Genomic DNA, 18,125 nt, shown 5'->3' on the forward strand with positions numbered 1-18,125 from the left:
ATTTAGTTCAGATAGCGGTTCATGCTTTTGGTTAAACTAGTTACAGTACAGTGGATTGTTAAATTATGGCAGAAGTAATGTACGAAAGCACGTTATAACAGTAAAATGAAGATGCAATCAGGGATTCAGCCTGTACTGTAGTTCAGAGAAGTATCTCCTAATGGTTATTTGCAGTGCAAAATCTTTGCTTGCTAGTTTTTCATCCAGCACCAGCATCAGTGCAGCTGCTGTGAGCAGAGCAAAGGTGCAGCTAATTAAACAGTGATCAGCAGTCGTGGGTTGTGTGTGTTCCAGCTGTAGCTGCTGCTATCACCATCATCAGGCAAACATGGGAAACGTTCCAAACATTTTCACTTCACTGTAGCACCAACCAGATAAAACGGATCACGTGTACCTGAATGCACCAGTCCTACAGGGCAACTCAGTATTATCTGAAAAATAAGACACATACAGTATATCTACAGCTGCTTTTTGTTTCATTTTTCTTGCCATTGCCACGTCTATAAAATCCAAAACGTCTCTCTCTGAAAAATTGTTGTGTAAAATTGTTGTTGTTCATGAGCCTGAAAACCTCAGTAGCTTGAACTCAACAAAGGACAGAAAATTGCTGGTACCACTATTAAAGTCCTGCACTTTGTCCAACGTGCATTTTGTGTCTGCAAAGTTTGGCTCATAGAAACAGGAGCTGGTGTTTGTAGTTGTCAGGAAATCCTACTTACCAACATCAACAAAACAGCAGAGTAAACCTTTATATCACTATATAATTTAATACTGATGGGATTAATTGAAAGCAATAAAGCAATTTGATTATTAGGTTTAGACAATAAAGCAAACAAACAAGACTCCAGTTATCAAAAATAGAATAGTCAGTTACTGTTCATCAGCTTCATTATGAAAAGACGGTGTATTAAAAAGCCTTCAGAGTAACTCTCAAAGGGAATCCACATTAATTTTCATTTAAGTCACTGGGAAAGAAGTTTAATGAAAGAATGATGAAGAGGGAAAAAAAGCTTTTAGATCTCATCTTCTGAAGGCTTTGGAAGTATGCACTGCTTCGTCTTCTTTACTAAGTCCCATGATAATTTTTCCCCCACAGTTTTCATATATTATTCTTTGAATCTGATCCATTATATTAGATCAGTGCTTCAGATGATACCTGTCAGTCCGGAGTCTTTGTAGGCTAAATCTGGATCTTCTCTCCTCAGGTCACCATCACTGACCATGGCGTCCCTGCTAAATCCACCACTGTCCGTGTCATCGTCCGGGTTCTTGACGAGAATGACAATAGGCCGTTGTTCCTGGAGAAGATTTACAAAATCAAGCTCCCTGAGCGGGAGAGGCCTGAGAAGGAAAGAGCTACAAGGAGGGACCCAGTGTATCGTGTCATTGCATCAGACCGTGACGAGGGACCCAATGCTGAGATTTCTTACAGCATTGAGGAGGGAGACGAACATGGAAAGTTCTTCATTGAACCCAAGACTGGCCTGGTGTCATCCAAGAAATTCTCTTCAGCTGGAGAATATGACATTCTTACAGTGAGTACATAATCCCCCGGGATGAGAGTGAGCTGTGGATTTGTACCGCAGATGCTTGAAGATTGTTTTAGTGTCGTACCGCCACCCACGACCGCCCTCATTAAATTTAGTAAAAGAGCTGACGGAATGGCCAAAGTCTAACTGGTCTAAACACATTATGGTGGTCAGCAAGTTTCGAGGGAAAATTTGATGCTGAACAACGACTTACACTGTCAGGTCAGGTTGTCTCAACAGCAGCCTCACTAAGCAATTAAAGATCTAAATGTTCCAGCGTGGCGCTAACGCTCTGGTACCTGCCTGCGCCACGAAGAGTGAGTTCGTCAGTAATTGATAGGACGTTTCATTTTGGCTGTCAGAGAGTCTCATAACAGTGTTCAGCACAGGCAATCATGTCTTACTGATCATGATAATTCGGTTTTATAGCACGCAGCAACTTTACTTTGAAGAGCGGTTTACGTGTGGACAGGTAGCACCGGTCCCTGAAGACTCCGCTTGCCCACTATTATTGTGTTGATAATGGTTTGCCATCCTGATGCAAACTAGATGCTGATGCTTGTTGTGTTTCACATCCTGGTTCTCATTGTGGAACCCCAGCATGCTCTCTGAAAATCACACACTAGGGCAATGTTATGCCAACTTTGTTTGTTTCTGTGTTAACAAGAAGAGAGGTGTAATGATGGGTCTTCTCAATGGCAGTATAGCGGGGTCTCTGTTCAAAATGGGTTACAGTAATTGAACTCTGCTCACAAGGGGTCGAATCACAAAAGAATACCACACAAAGATGTTTTGTTATTCAAAATATCATGCTCCCCTGCCAGGAGGATGGCTTAAAGGACAGAGATGGTTTATGATACAATCAAGACAGCGCCCGTTCTCTTAATAAATCTCTTATTATCATTTTGTTTGTCGGCAAGTATAGAAGACTATTCCGCTGTATAAATGAGCATATAAATAGGAAGTTAAAATCTTAGAATCTCTCTTTCCATTCTGTCTTTCTCAGATTAAAGCGGTCGACAATGGACGTCCTCAGAAATCCTCCACATGCCGTCTTCATATTGAGTGGATTCCTAAACCGGATGTGCCGGCAGATGCCGCGGCCCTACTGTTTGAGGAGTCGCCCTTCACTTTCTCTGTGATGGAAAGTGACCCGGTGGCACACATGGTGGGCGTGGTAGCCACCGAGTCCTCCGATGTTCCTGTGTGGTTTGAAATCACAGGTACTGCTCCTCACACCTCTGTTACTCTGCTAGTGTAGATATAAAACCTCTGTATTATGATATACTACATAAACAAATATAATATCTAAACTGCACCGTCGACAAATATAATGTCCATGTCAGATATGGCTGTAAAATGTAGAAAATCATTTAGAAGACTTATTTCCTGGAGTCTAATTTCATTCACCCTCTCAAAGAGTAAGAAGACATAGAGCTGAGTCAGGACTTAGTGGGCGGAGATGTTAGTCACAGACATCAGAGGAGCAGCCTAATCAGTTAGTCCCATTCAAACACGGGCATTCAACTGCAGTTAGCCAATGCCGCGGTGATGCTAACTGTTCAGTTGCTTCCGAGTGAGACTCCAGCTTATCACCCAAAACTGTTACTGGCAGCGCCGCAATTTTTTTCGTTGCAGTTTCACTAAACATATTGTACACCAACCACGGCACATCTGGTTTACAGCAAACAGAAATAAGAGAAAATCTCCGTTAGCTAAGTTGGCATTAGCTGGCTGTTTCTAACACTTAAGCAAAGTTGAATAGCCTTTTTCAGCTGGAGAAGAAAATTGGACTTTTAAGGCATGTTTAGATGATATAATTGTTTTATGAATCCGCAGCTAAAAATGAATAATCTCATCAACTAATATTTATACTTATCTCAACTCTTGTGTTTAAGCTGATTGCGATGTATTTGATTGTGTTGGTTTTGTATTTGAAAGCTTTAATTAACCAAATTTGTCCTTTCTTGAATGTGTGCTCTTTTCTTCTTCTTTATTTACGATAGGCACTGTGTGCTGTAGAAGACTTAAATTGACTCCTTTCAAAAATGCCTGCCTCTTCTCTTCCTCCCACCCCGTCCTCCCTCCTAATCAATGTCTGACTGACACGTCTCTTTTCTTCTTTTCTCTGTGTGCTCTGCAACTGCTTTCCTTTTTCTCTGGAATGTTCTGTTTGGTCGGATTTTTGCAAGACGGCATAGAGGATACTGAGATGTTTTACATCCTTCAGATGGCTTGTGACCACAACTGTACAGCAGAAGGTAGCTGCTGGAATCTCCTAATAGGCTCTTCTGTATTAAGAGATCATCCCACATTGTCATTGTTGGCACCAGCTGTTGGCTGTGCTTGAAATGTGTTGTGCCGCTGGATTGATTTTGTGCCACATTTTCCATAAACCTGTGACTTGATAGCAAATGTCAAGGGAGCCAGAAAAACAACCCACCTTGTGTGAACTGGAGCTCGACTCCATGTCCACCATTCTGTGCTTTATCCCTTCGACTTTGCCTTCCAAGCTGTGCTTCTATTGTGTTGCCGTACATTCATCACTTTACTGTGGCTGTTGTGATGCAAGTTGTGTTAGGTCTCATTAAAAAGCACATTTATCATTAATGAATACATCAACGGTGAATGAACGTGTATATGCCAGTGTGTTTCGTGTTTATGTAACTCCACTGCTTGCACACAGCCGAGAGATGGTTTGTCACTAATCTTTTGTCCTCCCCTTTGTTTGTCCATCAAAAACAATTCCACAGGTGGCAATTATGACAGCCGCTTTGACGTAGGCAAGGCCAGCGGAACCTTGATTGTAGCACGGCCCCTGGACGCTGAGCAGAAATCAAATTACAACCTGACGGTGGAAGCCACAGATGGGACACGAACTGTCAGCACCCAGGTAATTGAAATACTAATGGAACGGTTGGAAGCTGATTAGGCAGTTGTCATGGTTGTGTTGTTCTCATGAGAGAAAAAGCAGGAGGAAAGGGAAGAATAATGAGTGATGTGCTGGTCAAAGTGTCTGTTTCATTGGAATATGTTGAATTTGTGCATTCTTTTATTGTATTAGGGTGACCAGGGAAATGCCTGCTCATCATCCTGACGTGAGCTGACCGATGGGAAGGCGTTTAGGAAAATGAGAAGATGACAGTTGTTTTGGCGTCATACTTTAAAGGTTGAAATAGAATCCAGGCTGCCGTTAATTATTTTCGTCATTGCTTTGACAAATGAATCAACCATATATTATTCAAATTAGTCAGTAAATGTTTTGAGTCATAACTTTCAAAGAAGGTCCCCATAATCAGCCCAAGTTCATACGCTCAAACTGCCTTTAATAGCCAACAAAAAAGTCTATAAGGGGGCACTGATATCCAAATGACTGAGGTACGAGCAGAGCAGTATTTAATGTAAAAAAACATAACCTAAAGTGGCCAGCGATGACAAGAATGCTGATATATTGTGTATCCCTGATAAGTTCAATTAACTAAATACAATGGAAGCAAATATTTGCTACTCAGAAGCTGCAATTTCAATTTATTCTCTCTAAAAGTGATTAAGAGATTAACAAAATTACTACCGATGAGAGTTGTGTCAATCAACGTATCAGGAATCAGCTAATCATTTCAGCTTTTTAGACAGCGTTACAGTGTTGGCATTGTTTTGATGGCATATGCAGGTCGCCTAATCTTCCTATCAATTCATCAGATGGGAATGTTATTTCTTCATCAAGCAATAAAAAAGGAAAATAGCAGGCTTGATGGAAACCAAACCATGATATGGGTTGGAAGCATTCTTCATCCTCCTCCTCCTCCTCCTCATCTGTTCCACCCTTTCAGTTGAGCTCCAGGAATCTTCCATTGTCTCATCCCCGACACGAGGCTGCTGCGATGATGTTGATATCTAGCCAAGTTTTTTTTTTTTTGAAGTGTGCATTCTTGAGCCCCTCTTCTCCTGCTGAACCTCTGAACCTGCTCTCGCTCTCTCTCTTTTTTTTGCTGAGATGAACAGATTGCCTCAGCTTTTCTGAATGAACTCCTACATGAGCAAATAAATATTACACTCATGTACTGTATATACAAGCGTACTCACTCCACAGCCAGCAGTGATCATGAAAGAAGCTTTTATTCAAACTGGGTGGTTTGAATTAAAAGTGACAACACTGCATCTACGTGAACATTTTAATGAAGAAACATTCAAAGACTGATTTGAAATGCGTGCTCCTCATGTATTAACATTTAAGTCACACAGCCATATATCTTGCTTTCCAGCTGATACCAAAGCTGCCATAATACAAGCTTTCAAGCACACAAGTTGCCTTTGGTTTTTGTTACGACCGTCATGCCTTGTCCATGAGATTTTCAACATTCCTACATGGTAGTTTGTGTCATATGGGATCGCTGTATTCAAATGTTTTGTCCTTTGTCCTCAAAGGGGAGCTTCAGAGAACTGTAGCTGGGAAAGAGTCTATTTGTTGTCACTTTGTATGAATAAAGCCTTTCATCATCTGGCTTCTGTGCTCCGCTGAGCCTCGGATGAAGCGCCGCCTTCACTGGCATTTTGCAGCTCATCCACGGAAGCAGCACGTCCTTTAATTTAGAGCAGAGCCTTGAAAAAAAAAAAAACATGGCGCAGCTATTTTCTCAACCATGATTTTCTCTCCTTGTGAAGCACTTTTCTTAAAAGCCCTGGCAACAGACACTTACTTAAAAGTCTCCCAGCAATCCGGCTTGCAGTGACATTTTAAGTCAAATTAATCACATTCAAAGGTTAACTTATTCAAAAAAAAGTCTAATTCTCAGCAGGGCTTGATTTTCAGTGTGACCGTCCGTACCAGCAACCCTTTCACATTATGGAGAATGATTTAATTTTCTGCTCATTTATGCACACAGTATCGCATAACTTCAAAAGTTTCAGGTTGCACAGTTTACTTCACTTTCTGTGAAACTGCATTATACTCAGGTACATGGACAAACCACACAAACTTTTTGGAATGCTGGTTTGAATTTAATCTCATGACACCATGTCAGACTTTCTCTCGCAGGCCTGCTTTTTTTTCTTCCAATGCATGACATGTGAGTGTAGAAAGAAGATCAGAAAAATGTACTTGTTCATCACTTGAATACGTGGAGTTGAACTCTTGAATATAACCTCTCATTAAATCCTTCTGTACTTGCAAGTATGCTGCACCCATTGTAAAGGACGGTACAGTTGCAACTCTAGAACTGCTGAATGAGCTGCTCAGTAAATGTAACCTCTGTTTGGCAGTTCTCTTGCCTGGAGTGCTGAAGAAGTTGGTCAAAGAATCATCACATGAATCGCCTGCAACGCTGCACCTTTTTTTTTTTTTCCCCTCGCTGTCTTGATATTTGCATGGTTCATTTGTGCATCATAGTACTGTGACTGATCGACTGACATGGAGATGAGTGTCAGTTTGTAGGTTATTCTCGACGCAGCTGACCAACACTGTAGGTCGGCTGGTTTCTGAACTTCTGAACTAGTGAATTTGTATGCTCCATAATCCACGCTCGGTGATGTAGAGCAGCTGCACAGGATATGCTGAGAGCCAAATAGGTGCCTGCACTAGACATACAGATGCATCACTTTTTTATTTTTTGTTTTAGAAGAAAGAGGTTCAGAATGCTCAGAAGATCAAACAACTGTAAAGAAGGCTGTCATTGGTAGGGAAGACAAAAGTTCCCAAAAAAAAGAGAGAAAGGTCCAAGGCACTCTTCTTGCAAAAAATATGTATTAAAGAAAACCAGATGGCTATGAAATGTTGAAATTCTTAAGAACATCGAAAGTGCTTGTTAAGGTGGAGCTGAGTAACAACCCGTGCATAGTGGCACACACCTGTTTTTAAGGATTTCACCGGGAAATAGTCATCTGAGTGAAGGCAGCACCATGGTCAGCTGGAGGCTTTTGAAGCAAATAGAAGGCTAGCAAACATACAACTGTCTGACTCTGTACAAGTTGGTCAACTTTGAAATATTCTTTGGAGATGAAATATACAGAGGATAAAGTCGTGCTGCTAAATGTTTCAGCAAATCCATCTTTGAATGTTCTGGCTTGTTACTTGTCAATACTGGTTGTATTCAGTGTTACTCATCAAGGAGTTTGAAAAGAAAATTCGAAGTAATTCTTGCTGGCAGCGCACACAAGTTTTTTTTTTCCCACTCCCTAGTAATAATTAGCCATTTTCTAGGGCAGGTTTTCTCATTTGCTTTAATGACCAAGTTAGCAAATTATTCAACCTGATGGTATAGTATTAGAAATAGCCCCTTGAAGAAAAATTCAAATCTGTAATTCATTACCAAAGTCCTTCAAGGAAAATCTCACCACTTGGCAGCCATCTGGGTAACACTTGTGTGCAGTTATTTCAGGCTAACAAGACCAGGCTGAAATGGTAGAAATCCATCACTGCACTCTCAAAAGTCTCTGGGATATAGAAAATTATGTACAGAATCACTCTTTTTTAAAAAAAGAATTCTTAAAAAGGGTGAAAACGTGTGCAAAGTTTCATGACGCCAGTTTATACTAAACAGTGTATCAGTTTGCAAGTGAGATCATTTGTTGCTGATGAATGAATCCCAACTTTGTTCTTGTATCAGTGCAACAAATACTGGCTAGATCTGGACTGCAGAGACTTTGTTTTAATATAGGATTCCAGAAGTGGTCGGTCTCTTTTTATATAGTGTCTCTGCTATTATATTGGAGTCAATCGGATGTTAGGTAATCTGTTTTCTCCATGAAATGCCTTCTAATGTTCTTGCAGCATTAACCAAACTCATGATTTCAGTTGGAAAGCGTATGCTAGCGAGCTGCTAATTGGTTGTCATCGTGTATGAGATCTTTTTCTTCTCTTCTTAACAGCATTTTCTTTACCTTCTGAAAGGCAGAATTTTACTGCAAATTAGATCTACCCAATCACACACACGCCCGCCCGCACACACACACACACACAAACACCACACCTCGTGAAAGAGTGAAACTTATCTCCTCCTCAAATCAAAGTCATGTGGATCTGTGCTGGCAGTCGGGCTGGCCTATTTTCTCTCTTAGTTGAGTGGGTTTTTTTCTCTTTTTGTTCTCTCTCTCTATCTCCTCTCTTTCTCTTTGTTGTAACTCTTTGTCTTTCTTTTTTATCTTCTCCTTTTACTGTTTTTCAAAAATCTCCAATCTCGCAGGCAGATGATGATTATTCTTTTGATTAGAATAAAGCACAAAACAAGAACACTGGACCTCTGTTTGTAGTGGGCTGTGTTAATCCTGTTTTGGGAACATGTATGAGTACTCGCTGCCAGTGCCCTGCCTTTGCCCAGAACCTGCCACCTGGTAGGGGGGCTTCCTCTCCTACGCATGGCACAGGAGGACAATGAGCACAAAGAAAGCTCCCGCATGTCCTTTTCTGGATCCTGCACAAAAGGTATTTCATCATGAAGAAGGCACTGTTCTGTTCATTGTCACATTTTTGTTCTTTAGTTTCAAATTACAGTGACAAACTTAGAAACTGAAAACTGAAATGTGCACATACAAAATGACTAGAGTGTACGAGGGTCCCTAGTCTGTGGGAGGTCTGTGTAAAACAGTTGGCCCTTCTGTTGAGAGCTTTCCGTTGGACATTACGGTCCCACGAAGGAGTCTCTGAAGGATCAGCTGATGGAGACAAGGGGTGCCACATTCCAGCTCAGGCACCTCATAGCCAGGAGCCACGCCAACAAGGCAGCCTCGGCATGTGGCCCAGCCTCCCCTCCCCCATCTCCTGCTAGATGACATCCTCTCTTGGCTGTGTAGTTGTACCTCAAGCTGTTCAGCTCACAATCTGTTCCTGGTCTCCCGCTTCGCATGTTATCTCAGTCCACATTACAACAACTCTTTATGTCTCTCACTCAGAGTTGCACCTGATTTCACTCGCACTCTGAATATTTTCTCACTATCAAAGCTGACTATTATTTCTGAGACAGGGTTTTTTTTTGTAACATTTTATTCTTAGCCATTTGTTTATTTCTCTCACTCACAACCTGTGTTTTCTAAATTTGACAATTTCTCTTAGCTTTCTTTGTTTCTCTCTGTTAAACTTCTCTCATTCTCACAGCAGTTTTCTTTTTTTCCTTTTGTAACTCCGTCTGTCACGTCTGCGTCTCAATCCCAAACGTGCTCCTCTCCAGCATTCTCAGCAGAAGCCATTTACAAAGACTACCGAGTTTTCTTGTACCCCAGCATTTCTGCCACAGTCAGGCTTCATCATGCTACTTTGTGATGTTTGGGGGCAAAGTTCCTTTTGAAGTATTGTAGAGTTGCCTTGCAGGGGGAAGTGTGTGTGTGTGTGTGTGTGTGTGTGTGTGTGTGTGTGTGTGTGTGTGTAGTAGATGGATGGCTGCTGAATAGCCTTTTGTGTGCTTTATAAAATATATAAAATGGAACATTGTGCGTCTTTGTGGAGACTACTAACCAGATTCAACGCCTTTATTCCTCTTGACAGCATTATCAGCTCTCTGCACCTTACTCACTATTCACAAGACATGCTATCTGATGCTGGCCAGATTGAGATATATTGGACAGCTTCTTTGTGTGGCTGTATGTGTGGAGGTGCACATTTCTGTGCATCTGTGTGTAAAAGGTGGATTGTGAGACGTCGGGGATCTGGTTCTGTATGGTGTTTGGCATGACATGAGAAGACGAGTGGAATGCGATATATTAGGCTGCAAAGCACACAACGTGCACCAGTGGCCCAATTTCGTCAGTGTTTTCAGGGAAAAGCGTGTGTTTATTTTACATGAGGATCTGTTTAACAGTGTGATTTTGGTCACTTATGACATGCAAGACTTAATGGCAAGCATCCAGCAATGATAGATGGCATGCAGGCCAACGCTCCCCTGGCATGATGACATCTGTGAGCCTCAGCAGCCTTGCCAGCATCATGGCACACAGCAGATTGTAAATGTTATCACTCCTGTCAGGTTGAGTCTATATTTGTCTCTCATATATGTTCTCATGCTCAACAAACGGCTTCGAAACGGACACAACAGTGTGTTGACGAGAGATCTGACAAAATTGGGGTCAGCTGGTGAGCTGTCAAGTGGTCAGTGTGACTGCAGTGTCCTTCAGTGTTTCAGCTTCAAGCAGCTCAGCTTGGTCTGTTTCCTTACGGGACATCACCCCCTGGTGTCTGGTATGCAGGTGTCTAATCTGGGCTGATCCCTTTGTTCCCCATGTTTGGCAACGGTAGAAGCCCCTCGCTGGTCTGGGAAGGAGAGATGGCATTCCAACAGCTCTCCATAATCCTCTGTCGGAAGTCCACTAGACGAGTGGCTGGTGTTGATAAAACATTCTCCCAGTGGAATTTTACAGTTAGGGGACGTTAGATTCTTTGTAGTGGGGTGAAGAAAAAGAGAGTCACTGCACTTTTTAAAAATCCTGTCCAATATGAGAACGGCGTGTGCTGAAAGTATTTTACATTGAAATACTTCATATTGATACAATTAACTCATGGGGTTAAGAGATGTTCACGTGTGTTCTCACACAGCTTCCTAATGTAGCTGGTAATTTGTTTGGCTGCATTGTGGTTATTGGGCATTGATTTCTTGTTTTCACTGTTCGCAGCATCAAGTGGCCATTCAGTTAAAATATTGCTTTTGCTCTCATACGTATTGATCTGGTCTACAGGTATCTGTTCATTGTTCTTCTGTGTGTGTGTGTGTGTGTGTGTGTACAGCTATCTTTGTGAGTACCTATTTGAGTTTTTAACCATCTTAGTGGGGGTGCATTTTGGTTTGTCTCCCTTTCTGAGACCCTGATCGGTTTGGGGGTTAAGATTTGATCTCCTGGATCAGGTTTAGGTGCAGGCTTTTGGTTCTTGGTTATGGGAACATGTATTAACTAATGAATGTCCTCACTGTGAGTGTGTGCATGTGAAAGAGACTGTAGGTAAAAGGAATTATTAACATGTCCTTCAGTTACTTACATTGCATATTTAGTATTTATGATACTTGGCCTGCACCCAATGCTCCTCCACGATTACTGTCTCTTTCAAAATACAATTTAATACAAAATACTGTTGCCATAGTGCACACATTGTACTCTGGCAACAGTCTTACCTGGTGTTTTGCTCCAGGGGGTTTGACAGTTCCTCTTCATCATCAAAATCAATAGACAGAAAAGCAGCTTCTTTCAGTTGAAAGCAGCCTGGGAGTGGCCTTAGCAGGCAGTAAGCCAAGTGCATTCTGGTTTTTGTAGGTTTTCGATCTTTTTAGCACAAGGGAATATAAGAGCATCTATTCTCTGTGTTTTCTGGTCATGTAGCACATATTTCAAAACTATGTCAGCCTTCTTCAAGTGTAGTCTGCTTATCTGCCTTTCCTTATCTGTCCACAGATATTAAAGTAGTCCTTGAATCCTAACATAAGTTGGTGATCACTTCTCTTGTACAGTACAATATCATGTAAATGATTCTTCCATCAGTTATCCTTTGCAAATATGACGTCCATGATCATTAATTAAACAATGTAAAGAAAATAATTTCAAAATGCTTGTCATGACAGAGAAGGTTATGTCATGTGGTGCATGACACATCTCATTTATCCTGACAGGTGCTCATCCGTGTCATCGACACCAACAATCACAGACCACAGTTCTCTCAGCCTAAGTATGACGTGAACGTGCCTGAAGACACTCCGGCTGGGACTGAGGTTCTGCAGATCAGCGCTGTTGATGAAGATGAGAAGAACAAACTGACCTTTACACTCTTGAGCAGCACCGATCCCTTTAGTCTGAAGAAGTTCAAATTAGACCCGGGAACAGGCACCCTGTACACTGCCGAACCACTGGACCACGAGACTATGCATACCCATATCCTCACTGTCATGGTACGGAACAATTATCAGTATCACAATATTCAAGAGTAGAGAGTTATACACTGCAACAAAAACATGCTTTTTTGACTTGAGGCGTTCCAAAATATGAGTAGTTTTCAGCATTGTGATGTTTCTGTGGAGGATGAAACTATTCTTTGAGGACTAATTCTCTCCTCTGTCATTGCTTTTCCTCCTCCTCCTCTCCCTTCTCCTGTCTGTTTTTTTTCCTGAAATCCTTTGCTCTAGGTGCGAGATCAGGACATCCCAGTAAAGAGGAACCTCGTCCGTGTTATTGTCAATGTAGAGGACACCAACGACAATGCACCATGGTTTATAGGCACACCTTATTCTGGCCGTGTGTTTGAATCTGCTGCTATTGGCTCAGCTGTTCTCCAGGTCACAGCTCTTGATAAAGATAAGGGCCAGAACGCGGAGATCAACTACAGCATTGAATCAGGTAAAGTTGCTTTCCAACTCCCATATAGCTACAATTTCTTTTGATAGGAGAAAGCTGTCATTGTAGAATAATGCAAATGAAGTCAGCTCGTTAAAATGTATGAGTCATGATGAATTCTGCAGCCCACTTGATCTGGATGATGAATGGAATACTTTACAAGTAGCAGAAGAATATTGAGGACTTTGTCCATGGGAACTCCCGAGTATGTAGGAAATGGTCGGGTCCCCTGCCTCAGAATTTCCCACCGTATATTCTGCAACAATAAGTGTTGTTATGAGAATGAGCCGCATGAAGCTATTAGCCTTTCATTTGAAGACATGCATATTTGAAATGGCTCAGATGACTTAATGTAATTGCATTATAATGTGTTTGGAGTCAAACTGGGGGCTGTGAGTGAGTGGTCTAATGCACAGCAGCACTGCTGACCATTTGGAGTTAGACATATGTTTACACTTGAATGCTAATCTCATCTGGTTTTCAGAACATGTGGTAAAATATTTTTCAGCCGATTTGTTTGATAGTCCTTTTAATTGATTGACAGCCATTATTTATTTATTAATAATTTTATTATTTCACAACATCCACAAAAACGTTTTTTCCCTGTCGTCTTTTTCTGACAGGAAACATTGCGAACTCATTTGCCATCGACCCCATCCTGGGGACAATCACAGTCGCCAAAGAGCTCAATCGCAGCAGCAAGACCCTGTTTGAACTCATTGTCAAGGCATCTGATAAAGGATTATCTCCACTGTCAACTACTGCCACTGTACACATCGCGGTAACTGTTTCTGACAATGCAGCCCCCAGATTCACTGAGAAGGAGTATTCTGCAGAAGTCAGCGAATTGGCCCACCCAGGAAGTTTCGTGAATTTGGTCACAGCTGTCAGTCAGTCATCTGTTTTCTATCAAATAAAAGGCGGCAACATCAACAATGCTTTTGATATAAACCCAAACTCTGGGGTGGTTGTGACCCAGAAAGCTTTAGATTATGAGACCACCGCTCAATACAAGCTTATCATACAAGGCACCAACATGGCCGGACTTGCCAGCAACACAACGCTTCTGATTCATTTGAAGGATGAAAACGACAATGCCCCTGTATTTGTCCAGCGGGAATTCAAAGGTGTGATCAGCGAGTCTGCGTCTGTCAACAGTGTTGTTCTTACTCGTGAAAACACCCCTTTTGTCATTCGAGCATCTGATGCTGATGGTGACCACAACGCCATGCTCATTTATCAAATTGTGGAACCTTTTGCTCTAAACTATTTTGCCATTGACTCCAGCACAGGAGCTATCAGAATCACAACAACCTTGGATTATGAACAAAGGAGCATTTTTCGCTTCTCTGTCCAAGTCCATGATCTAGGAATGCCACGGTTGTTTGCTGAGACAGCGGCCAATGTGACCATTGAAGTCATTGATGTTAACGACTGTTCGCCAGTGTTCAGCCAAGATGTGTATGAGACAACCATCGTAGTGCCAACATACAAAGGAGTAGAAGTCATTCAAGTGAATGCTACAGACTTGGACTCTGGACCTAACTCAAAACTGCTGTTCTCCATATCTGAAGGTAATATTGGGGACAAGTTTAAAATGGATCCAAACACAGGCACAATCTCAGTTCATAATGTCACGCAACTCAGGAGCAGATATGAGTTGAAGGTGAGGGTTTCAGATGGAAGATTTGCTACAGTTGCAACAGTAAAGATAAATGTCAAAGAAAATAAGGAGAGCAAGCTGAAGTTCACCAGAGAGTCTTACAAAGCTTACATCCAAGAAAACTCATCAGAGAAGAAAACACTTGCAGTCATTGCTGCCGTTGGAAACCAGGTGAACGAGCCTTTGTTTTACAAAATTTTAAATCCTGACAGCCGGTTTGAAATCAGCCGCACTTCTGGGGTAGTTTCAACCACTGGAATTGCATTTGATCGTGAGGTGCAGGACACATTCGATTTTGTTATTGAAGTCACCAGGGAGGACAAATCTCAAGACGGAGCTCACGTCCTCTTAACTGTGATAGTGGAAGATGTCAATGACAACAAGCCTATGTTTGTGAACCTTCCCTATCATGCGTTGGTCCAAATGGATGCAGAGGAAGGCCAGGTTATCAGACAGGTGACAGCAGTGGACAAAGACCTGGGTGCGAATGCCGAAATCTATTATCATCTGCAAGAACACCAGGAGCACTTCCAAATGAGTCCATCTGGAGAAATCTCACTCAAAAAGAAGTTTGAGAAAGAGTCTCTTAACACAGACTTTGTTATTGTTGTTATTGCCAGAGATAATGGTGACCCAGCACTGTCAGCAGAAGTCGAAGTACCAATAACAGTGGTTAACAAAGCAACGCCCGTGTTTGAGAAACCTTTCTACAGCATTGAAATCCCTGAAAATATTCAGTTGCACTCGCCTGTGGTTCATGTACAAGCCAGTGATTCTGAAGGGCCTCGTATTGTCTACACCATCTCTGAGGGAGATCCCTTCAAACAGTTCTCTATTGACTTCAATACAGGTGTTCTTCATGTCATTCAGCCGCTGGACTTTGAGACACATCCTGCTTATAAACTGAATGTGAAGGCCACAGACTCCCTCACCGGTGCACACTCAGATGTATTTGTAGATATTATACTTGAAGACGTGAACGACAACGCTCCATTTTTCCTCTCAAAGGCCTACTATGCCAATATCTCGGAGGCCTCTGTCATCGGGACATCAGTTTTGCAGGTTGATGCCAAAGATTCTGATACTGGAAACAACCAAGAAGTATTCTTCCAGTTGGTTGAGGAGAAGGGGAAGTCTACAGAATATTTCACTATTGACCGTGACACAGGAATCATCTCTACAGCCCAAGTTCTTGATCATGAGGAGATCCAACAGCACAAATTGAGGGTCCGCGTTGTAGACGGAGGAGTTCCAGCCCTCTCCAGTGATGTCATTGTAACTATAGATGTAACCGACCTTAATGACAACGCTCCAACATTCACAGAGCAAACATATAAAAGTACCATCAGCGAATTGGCCTCGCGTGGACACTTCATCACCCAACTCCAGGCCTCTGATGCTGATAGCTCTGACTCAAACAAGTTGGAGTTCTCCATCATATCTGGAAATGAGGATCAGAATTTTGCCATAGACAAACACACTGGTGCCATCGTAATTTCCAACCATCGTAGGCCACACATGCAGAGTTTGTACAACCTCAATGTGTCGGTATCAGATGGTGTATTCAGAACCTCAGCCCTCGTGGTGGTGGTGGTTATTGGTGCCAACTTCCATAGCCCCACCTTCTCTCAGGTGGACTATGTAGTTGAGCTTGTTGAAAACTCACCTGTTGGTACCTCAGTAGCAGAGGCAAAAGCAACAGATGATGATGAAGGCATTTATGGGCAAATAACATACCATATTGTCAATGATTTGGCTAAAGACAAGTTTTCTATCAATGAAAAAGGAGAGATTTTTACTTTGGAGAGTCTTGATCGTGAGAATACCTTAGAGAAGGTTATTCCTATATCTCTCATGGCGAAGGATGGTGGTGGAAAAGTAGGCTTTTGTATTGTGAATGTCATTCTAACAGATGTCAATGACAATGCACCACAGTTCAGGGCAATTGAGTATAAAGCCACAATTACATCAGATGTCCCAAGGGGAACATCTGTGGTTAAAATTGCTGCTTCAGACATGGATGAGGGAAGCAATGCTGACATTGAGTATTCCATCGAAGCAGATGTTGAAAATGTGGCAGAGAACTTCGAAATCCACCGAACCTCTGGGGTCATTGTAACCAAGGAGAGTCTCATTGGACTTGAAAGTGACCTCTATGCCTTCTTCGTGAGGGCAAAAGACACAGGGAATCCACCCAAACACTCCCTTGTACAGGTTTACATTAGGATCGTCACACCAGAGACCTCAATACCCAAGTTTGCTGAACCACATTACCGTTACACAATTGCTGAAGACATTCCCATTGGCACAGAAATCGATGTGATCCAGGCAGAGAGTGAGCAGACGGTCCTGTACAGCCTTGTGAAGGGCAACACTCCAGAGAGTAATGAAAATGAGGTGTTTGTTGTAGACAGAGACACCGGTGCTCTGAAGCTTCAGAAGAACCTCGATCATGAGACCACCAAATGGTACCAACTCACACTGACTGCCCAAACCAAGCAGGAGAACTATGAGATAGTTGCATCTGTCAGTATAAACATCCAAGTCAAAGATCTCAATGACAACAAGCCTGTCTTTGAGTCAGATCCTTATGAGGCAGTCATCGTGGAAAACCTCCCAACTGGAGCGCAAGTTATTCAAGTCAAGGCCACAGACCAAGACTCTGGGACCAATGGCCACATCGTCTACAGCCTTGACCCCAAACAGAACTCAGCGGAAATCTCAGAGCTGTTTGCTGTTAATGGTGAAACTGGCTGGTTGACCACCTTAAAGGAGCTAGATCGGGAAAAGATCAGCAAATACCTAGTTACAGTTCTAGCCACGGACCAAGGGGATAAAGTCCAACACGTGGCCGACACTAGAGTGGAGGTGACAGTCGCCGATGTGAACGACAACCCGCCCCGCTTCACCGCAGAGATCTACAAAGGCACAGTCAGTGAAGATGACCCCCCTCCCAGTGGGGTGATCGCTATCCTCAGCACCACGGATGATGACTCTGAGGACATCAATAAACAAGTGAACTACTTCATCACAGGTGGGTGTTTATTATTCTGCTAAACAGATAATTAGGTAGCCTGGGGAGTCCCGATTCCTTTATGTAACCCCCTTTTTCATAAACAGAGCTTAGGGGGGCATTATCTGTTTATGCCACTTAATGTGATAATATCTCATCTTTGAAACATTACGCAGTCCTATTATCTATTAGGAGTCCCTTATCTGCTGGAGCTCATGGCAAACATTTAGGTCATCATTTTATAGAAATGTATAATTATCTGAATTATGCTTTGAAACAGACTGGGCAAAAATACTTCCTCTGGTGCTAATTAGCAAGTGTGAATTTGCTTGGGTTTTGAAATATCGAGAGAAATCAAAAACTGGCGCTATCATTAGCAAGTGTACATTGTCTGTTGTTTCTTGCAGGATTGCTTGTGTACCAAATATTTGATTCAGAATAATGGATTTCCCTTGTGAAGGAGTGATGAATGGTTAACTGATGAATTCAATAATTATTAATTGATATTTTGGAGTTAAAAATAGAGGAAAGATCCTTATCCTTGAATCTGTTGAATAATTTAGGATGCTTCCTGCTTTCCCACTTAAAAGCAAGAGTTCTGAGTTGTTGATCATACTAAAAT

General features: G+C 42.1%; 1 protein-coding gene across 9 annotated transcripts in view; it reads left to right on the forward strand.

Moving 5' to 3' along the window:
• The window catches only part of fat1a (FAT atypical cadherin 1a), a 73,525-nt gene that overhangs the window by 35,189 nt on the left and 20,211 nt on the right, over window positions 1-18,125 (forward strand). For 7 of the 9 annotated variants that reach the window (XR_015117632.1, XR_015117631.1, XR_015117633.1 and 4 more), the window contains exons 5-11: window positions 1,206-1,535; window positions 2,536-2,752; window positions 3,722-3,790; window positions 4,283-4,422; window positions 12,110-12,385; window positions 12,620-12,830; window positions 13,451-17,524. Coding sequence is in view for 6 of the 9 variants with exons in the window: in XM_086211866.1 (XP_086067992.1) it covers window positions 1,206-1,535; window positions 2,536-2,752; window positions 3,722-3,790; window positions 4,283-4,422; window positions 12,110-12,385; window positions 12,620-12,830; window positions 13,451-17,524 (5,317 nt within the window). In the remaining 3 variants the exon portion in view is untranslated. The remainder of the gene's footprint in view (window positions 1-1,205; window positions 1,536-2,535; window positions 2,753-3,721; window positions 3,791-4,282; window positions 4,423-12,109; window positions 12,386-12,619; window positions 12,831-13,450; window positions 17,525-18,125) is intronic. The other 2 variants (XM_086211868.1, XM_086211869.1) reach the window with 1 other exon arrangement.

Source organism: Aulostomus chinensis, chromosome 8 (genome assembly GCF_037954235.1).
Source record: "Aulostomus chinensis isolate RoL2024-O1b breed Wild chromosome 8, RoL_Achi_v1.0, whole genome shotgun sequence".
NCBI classification, from domain to species: Eukaryota; Metazoa; Chordata; class Actinopteri; order Syngnathiformes; family Aulostomidae; genus Aulostomus; species Aulostomus chinensis.